General features: G+C 41.4%; 1 protein-coding gene across 2 annotated transcripts in view; it reads right to left on the bottom strand.

Annotated features, from left to right (window-relative positions):
- Positions 1–2,371: 2,371 nt before the first annotated feature.
- The window catches only part of LOC110537210 (uncharacterized), a 40,209-nt gene continuing 34,972 nt past the window's right edge, over positions 2,372–7,608 (bottom strand). For both annotated transcript variants that reach the window (XM_090192015.1, XM_090192016.1), the window contains one exon: positions 2,372–3,698. In XM_090192015.1, coding sequence (XP_090048141.1) covers positions 3,501–3,698 — 198 coding nt within the window. In that variant the 3' untranslated portion in view covers positions 2,372–3,500. The remainder of the gene's footprint in view (positions 3,699–7,608) is intronic.

Raw genomic sequence — 7,608 nt, 5'->3', positions numbered from 1 at the left:
GCCATGTTTCCGTGAAGCAAAGAACGTTACAGTCTCTTATGTCTCTCTGGAATGCTACCCTTGCTCGGATTTCATCAACCTTGTTGTCAAGAGACAGGACATTGGTGAGTAGTATGCTTGGGAGCGGTGCGCGTTGTGCCTGTCTCCGGAGCCTGAACCGAAGACCGCTTCGCCCTTTTACGGTGTCGTTGTTTTTGTTCGCCGGCTGGGATCCGATCCATTGTCTTGGGTGGTGGGAAAAACAGAGGATCCGCTTCGGGAAAGTCGTATTCCTGATCGTAATGATGGTGAGTTGACGTTGCTCTTGTATCCAGTAGTTCCTCCCGACTGTATGTAATAAAACCTAAGATTACCTGGGGTACCAATGTAAGAAATAACACGTAAAAAAACGAAATACTGCATAGTTTCCTAGGAACACGAAGCGAGGCGGCCATCTCTGTCGGCGCCGGACTGTTCAGAGGAGACTGCGTGAATCAGGCCTCCATGGTCGAATTGCTGAAAAGAAACCATTACTAGAGTTTGCTTTCATTTAACAATAAAAGCATGAAAAGTTAGCATAATGGGATAATATCTTACTGTGGTGTGTAAGGAATCCAATACTTTAGCTTGCATGTGGTACAAATCACATCATTTTGGCAGCACCTCCTCTAAGAGTATGAATTAGGCTGTTTGAGAGAATTTGTATCTTAAGCAACCTGGCTACACATAGCTACTGTAGTAGGTCAAAGCTGTGTGCTGGAAAACCTTGGTAGAGCAACGGTGAAATAGGCACTGTGGCGCTCATGTATTTTCAGCTTCAGACCGATGCCTATTCTCACTTAAAACATTGTTTTTAGTTTTTAATACAAAAACCACTTCTGACAGATAGCAGCTATCTTAACATTAAATAGATAGCAGGCTAAATGTAGCTAGCTATTTTAGTTAGCAAAACATATGATTGTGAGCCAGCCAACACTTACAGTTATTATTCATGTGCTGTGAACGACGAATGAAAGTTTTGAATTCTTCTTCTTCTTCTTTGGTATCATGGCGTTCACACATTTATTTTGTGCATGCCGCCACCTACTGTGCGGTAGTGTGTGGTCAAGTACGTTATATGTTGTGATACAAAAATAAAAAGGAAGGCGGGGAAAGCAACAAATTGCACCACCAACTATCCCTAGACCTATACAACTTTTTCATAAACAAAAAATAATAATACATATATTTTATAATGTATAATAATAAAATCCCCTTCCAACTAAACCCTACACTCAATAAACATCCACTATCCCATTCCACTACCTTGACCCTTTCTGCTCCTGCAGGTTTCCAATGACCCGAGAGGACGGGACACCGCCACTCATAACACCCTTTAACTTTTCTGACGTCGAATCTCACATACCCAAATACTTCTCTGCATCTGCCACCACAAAATATATTTTCTGTTGTTTACGTTACAATTAATAACCATTGCTATGAACGCTAAGAAGCCATCCTTACAGAAGCATATATCACTCGTTGGCCTATCCCTCTGTGCTGGCACAGATCTACAACTCACAGGGATCCTCTCCAGATCCCTCACCCTTGACCCATCCTCCTCTACTTTTTTCACTGCCTCAGCATACAACACCTTCTGCACTACCCTGACTAGCAAGCTGACCCAAGTTGAGTGACACGGAGCACCCGCTCCCTCTGGCAGAAGAAACACCCAAGTTCACTACAGATTACTGATTCAACTGCACCCAACTCCTTTCCCACCCACCCTGAAACCACACATGTATGCCCCAAAAGGCAAGGATCTACTTTCTCCAAAAATCTCTCATACTAGAACAGTTTCTTCTTTATGTCCATTGATGCCAAGCTGGTTCCGAGCTCTTCGCCACACCTTCCACCTCACTTAACTTGCCCTCATTCACTTCCATTTCACCTCCAGAACTCGCCCTCATTCACTTCCATTTCACCTCCAGAATTCGGTTTGGTGCACGGCTCACTTTGTTTGCACTTGACACCAATCTTCTTTGACACCCCATCTCAATCTTCCTCAAATTCAAATCCAACCTCGGCTTTCCTCATTCTCATTGACCTCTTCTTCCTTCTCCATTCCTCCTCAGAAATCCACTTTTCTGTGCTCCTGTCCTGGTATTCCTCTTCTTCCGACTTTGCTTGCGGCATTCCAAAGAAACTCCATCTCATAATCCAAAACTCGATCAAGCCTTGCACACTACCACCCTTACCTTAGTTCTGCTTTTGAAAGCAACTGCAACATTCCCATTGGAACAGCATAATATAGCTGCTATATTCATAGTGTGAACAGTGAAAACGTGATTTAAAGTGCTTCATGAAGTAATAGTCAAAGAGAGGTGTGGGTCTACTCCAACCAGAGGCTAAATAAATGTTATAATAGAAAATAAGTATTTATTTCAGAATTGTAAAAAATTATAGGCAATAAGTTGACAGAAGACACTTTCTGACTTTCACCCAACTATACAGTAATCCTTCCTATGACCAAAGGCAGACACATCTTGCTATCTACCTATAAAAACAATAGCTTTCTTCACAAGGAAATGCCCCTTTAGAAAATGTCCATATGTTACACCCTTGCAATTTGCTTGTGGAGTTGCACCTGTCAGGGTGATTGCAATGAATTGAGAGTGCATTCATCCAAAGGCATAGTGGTCGTCTAAACCTGGTTTGTCTGTAGTCTAAATTGATTTATCGGTAGTCTAAATTGTTTTAATTATTAATCCATGTTTCTTTAGACTACAATTTTTTATATTATTTATTCTTCAAAGTGCTTTAACATAAAGTTTACAATATAAGAAAAGGACATCTCAATATGTACAATAAGTTATTCAGTAACAGGGAATAATATCCACAACCAATAATATGAAGTAACCCTTTACCGACAGATATAGCTCATTATAATGTGATTGTAATTAATGATAATACTTGTCATAAGCATGTACCGGTATGACCCCTATTATACCGGTCTGTCTGCATAGTGTTACGGAATATACAAACTCAATGTGTCACTGTTCTGTTGCTTTCTTTTTTTATTGATTTTTTACTATTCAATTCCTTCTTCAGTGTTGTTGCCTTCATATCACACTCCTCCTTACAAGCACATCAAAACGTTAATAGAAAGACAAATCAACTGCCCAAAATGTACAGCACCTCCCAACAGGCCTGTGTGTATTTGGTTCATGTTCTTATACGGTTTTAATACACACACCCCATAGAGCCTTGCACACTACCACCCTTGTAGTTGTTAAGATACGATTATTCAGAGTTTAGACAACATTCAAAATGTAATGAACAATCAAAAGTGCATCTGTTCAGTAGGAATAGACAAAGCCAGTGCTTGGTATGTTATACATAGGCGAATGAAACGTTCTTTGGGAGGCAAGCAGGAATTCTTCAAACAGCCTAACACATAGGCATTGAGGGAGATAAACATCTAGGAAGCCTTGCTCTGAATGATTAGGAACAGGATGGAGAAATATATATTTCTAGATGTCTCATTTGAGTGAGTTCATGGACATCAGGATACTGGGTTGCTCCTCAATGATGCGCACCAGCAGGTTGTCAATGTACTGCTCCAGCTCCTTGATCTTGTTGTCCCTCTTGGAGAGCTGGTCCTGCTGCTTCACCACCAGGGAGATCAGCTCCTCCTGGGTCAGCTGGGAGTACTGACCTTTGACCCCTGTGTCTTTGACCTAGAAGGAAAGAGGGGAATTGAGGTGGTATGAGTCAGTGCCATTTATATGTTTCCATAGAATTCTCCAAAGATATGCCATGCATTATCCATTAAGGAATGTCTAGTCTGTGCATGAACCCCTACAAAGAGCACCTTCAAAAATATTGCTAAACTTTAAGCACCCAACCAAGGCTCCTATATTTTGTTTCTTTACATAAGCAGAAAGGATTCGATGCACAACAAAGTTATAGCTTTCAGACACTTGTAATGGATGGCATGCTTGGGTGCATTGTCAACCAGATCTAATTTCTAAGGGGTCATGGAGCCTATGACGTCCCACACATGATTCTCTCTCACTCCTGATTGGAGGAATTGCAAGTGTTACTTCTGAACTTGTCTCCGTGTTGCTGTGCTGTCTGTCGCTACTTGGCTACCTGTTTTTACATTTATTAACAGTTTAATCAAAATCAGCATTTAACACATTTACCAATGTCTATGTTTCTTCCTCACTCAACTTTTTCACCCCGGACGCTTTATCTGGACATGGTTCTACAGGACCTCCACCAGCTGAAAAAGCTAAGTAGTAACATTAACACTATGCCTTCTAATTGCAGTCGCTGTACTCTTAATATACAAGAAAATGTTCTCCTTATTGTGAGGATAGCCGTGTTACAAGCCCAACTTCAGATGCAATCGTTAGGCAAGGGCAATTTAAATGTAGGAAGGGATGAAACAGCGTCTGCGCCACCAGTAAGTACATATTGTAGTATAAATCACCCCCCACACAGTCCTTGCAGGACAATTATCTCAAGGCTTCTGGAAAGAAATTATGTTGGCACACTCAACCTGTGTCGCTCATTCAACTGAAAGAAACGTTCAACCATTTCTCCCCATTAAGCAACGAGTCAGAGTCAGAGGCCGAGCCTTCTCAGGTCTCTCCTTCACCTGTTACGGGGTCTGAGCCATTGCGAATACATTACCCCCAACATTCGACTTAAAAAGAATCATCCAGCGATCATACACTGTTTACCAGGGGGCAGGGCTACCGACATAAAGGCTTATCTGAAGAGGGTACTGGGTAAGGCTAAAACTGTAGAGTGTAGAGTATAGGGCAGTTGAGGCTCATTAGAGGAGGAAGGGGACGACCACCCTCAGTGAAATTTCATAAAAATAAAAAGGTGAAACATTAAAAGTTATTTTTAGATAACTATATTAAATATATTCATATGTCACCAAATAATTGGTTAAATAACACTTTTTTGCAATGAAGGTCTACAGTAACTTCAACAGCACTGTCTGGGGTAGCATCATGGTGCAGCCGGAGGACGGCTAGCTTCCATCCTCCTCTGGCTACATTGACTTCAATACAAAACCTAGGAGGCTCGTAGGCCTCACCCCCTTCCATAGACATACATGTTAATTATGACCACTTCCAGAGGAAGTCCTCCAGCCAATCAAAGCTTTTGCAGTATGAACTGACACGCTATCCATCCAATCATAGAATTAGGATTAGAGAATGAACTATTGAGTTGTATTGGGATTGTGCCACAGAGCATTATGGGGGTTCTATGTGTTGAGAACTTGTTGGATTTTGACATTGTTGGATAGAAATTAAGAATGAAAAGTGATAGGTAAATACCCCTATAAATGATCTCATTCCTGTATGTAAAGTCAATCACATACACAATCACATATCAACGATTTTACTCCTTGCTTGGACTAACTAAATCTTGGCTATTTTGTCTAAATGTGTAGTGTGTTGTGTTATTTCTTTTTTTGTCTTCCCAGTCAAATCCTATCCTGCACTGGTCAAGCCTCTGAACACCTCAACTCATGCCTCATACCCTCATTCAATCACTGCTGTGATCCCTTTCCCACACGGTGTAAGTAGCCCTCTCATTCCCATAATATTGTACTATAAATGTCTTTATTAAATGCTTTAGGTTAGAATAGTCTATGATTTTTTTTAAACACACTGTCATCTCTGTGCATTATGCACCTATACCGTGGGTCTCCCATCCTCCTCAATTGTTCAAGTCACCAGCTTCCACTGGTATAGGGATATTGCTATCCATGTCAGCACCAACGATGTTAGGATGAAACAGTCAGGTCACCAAGCGCAACATAGCTTCAGCATGTAAATTAGCTAGAAAGATGTGTCGGCATCAGATAATGGTCTCTGGCCCCCTCCCAGTTAGGGGGAGTGATGAGCTCTACAGCAGAATATCACAACTCAATCGTAGGTTGAAAACTGTTTTCTACCACTCCCAAAATATAGAATTTGTAGATAATTGGCCCCTCTTTCAGGGACTCACCCACAAACAGGACCAAGCCTGACCTGCTGAGGAGTGATGGACTCCATCCAAGCTGGAGGTGTCATCTATCAACATAGACAGGACTCTAAGTCCTCTAGTGGCACAATGAGATCGCCTGCTGCCTGGCCTGCACCCTGTTAGCCAGCATGCTAGCTTAGTGGAGTCTGCCACTAGCAGTCAGTGTAGTCAGCTCAGCTATCCCCTTGAGACAGTGTCTGTGCCTCGATCTAGGTTGAGCAAAACTAAACATGGCGGTGTATGCGTTAGCAATCTAACTGGAATAAAGACTTCCTCCATTCCTGTCATTATTGAAAGATGATTGTGATATCTCACATCTCAAAATAGGGCTACTTAATGTTAGATCCCTCACTTCCAAGGCAGTCATAGTTAATTAACTAATCACTGATCATAATCTTAATGTGATTGACCTGACTGAAACAGGCTTGAGCTTGATGAATTGACTGTGTTAAATGAGGCCTCTGCTCCTGGTTACACTAGTGACCATATCCCCCGCGCATCCCGCAAAGGCAGAGGTGTTGCTAACATTTACGACAGCATATTTCAATTTACAAAAAAAAAAAAGACTGCGTTTGTCTTTTGAGCTTCAAGTCATGAAATCTATGCAGCCTACTCAATCACTTTCTATAGCTACTGTTTACAGACCTCCTGGGCCATATACAGCATTCCTCACTGAGTTCCTAAATCAGACCTTGTAGTCATGGCAGATAATATACACATTTTTGGTGACTTTAATATTTACATGGAAAAGTCCACAGACCTGTTCCAAAAGGCTTTAGGAGCCATCATGGGTTTTGTCCAACATGTTTCCGGACCTACTCATTGCCACAGTCATACCCTGGATCTAGTTTTGTCCCGTGAGATAAATATTGTGGATCTAAATGTTTTTCCTCATAATCCTGGACTAATCGGACCACCATCTTATTACATTTGCAATCGCAACAAATCAGCTGCTCAGACCCGATCCAAGGATCATCAAAAGCCGTGCTATAAATTCTAGGATAACACAAATATTCCTAGATGCCCCTCCACCTACTCAAGGACGTAAGAGTACAAACATTGGTTAACCACCTAACTAACTGAGGATCGAAATTTAACAGTGCGTAATACCCTAGATGCAGTCGTACCCCTAAAAACAAAACAAAAATTGTCACAAGATATTTGCTCCCTGGTATACAGAAAATACCGGAGCCCTGAAGTAAGCTTCCGACTAGCTTGGAAAGACAGTACCGTGCAATATCGAAGAGCCCCCACTGCTGCTCGATCATCCTATTTTTCCAACCTAATTGAGGAGAATAAGAACAAAATAACATTTATTTATTTTTGATACTGTCGCAAAGCTAACTAAAAAGCAGCATTTTCCAAGAGAGGGTGGCTTTCACTTCAGCAGTCATGAATTCATGAACTTCTTTGATGAAAAGATCACGATCATAAAAAGCTAATTACGGACTCCTCTTTGAATCTGCAAATTTTCCAAAACTCAGTTGTCCTGAGACTGCACAGAACTGCCAGGACCTAGGATCAATGGAGACACTGAAGTTTTTTAATCCTGTATCTCTTGACACATTCATGGAAATAGTCATGGCCTCTAAACCT

This window comes from Oncorhynchus mykiss, chromosome 12, assembly GCF_057628025.1.
Source record: "Oncorhynchus mykiss isolate SJ-2025 chromosome 12, ASM5762802v1, whole genome shotgun sequence".
Lineage (NCBI taxonomy): Eukaryota > Metazoa > Chordata > Actinopteri > Salmoniformes > Salmonidae > Oncorhynchus > Oncorhynchus mykiss.
This window is presented reverse-complemented; position numbering and strand designations above follow the sequence as displayed.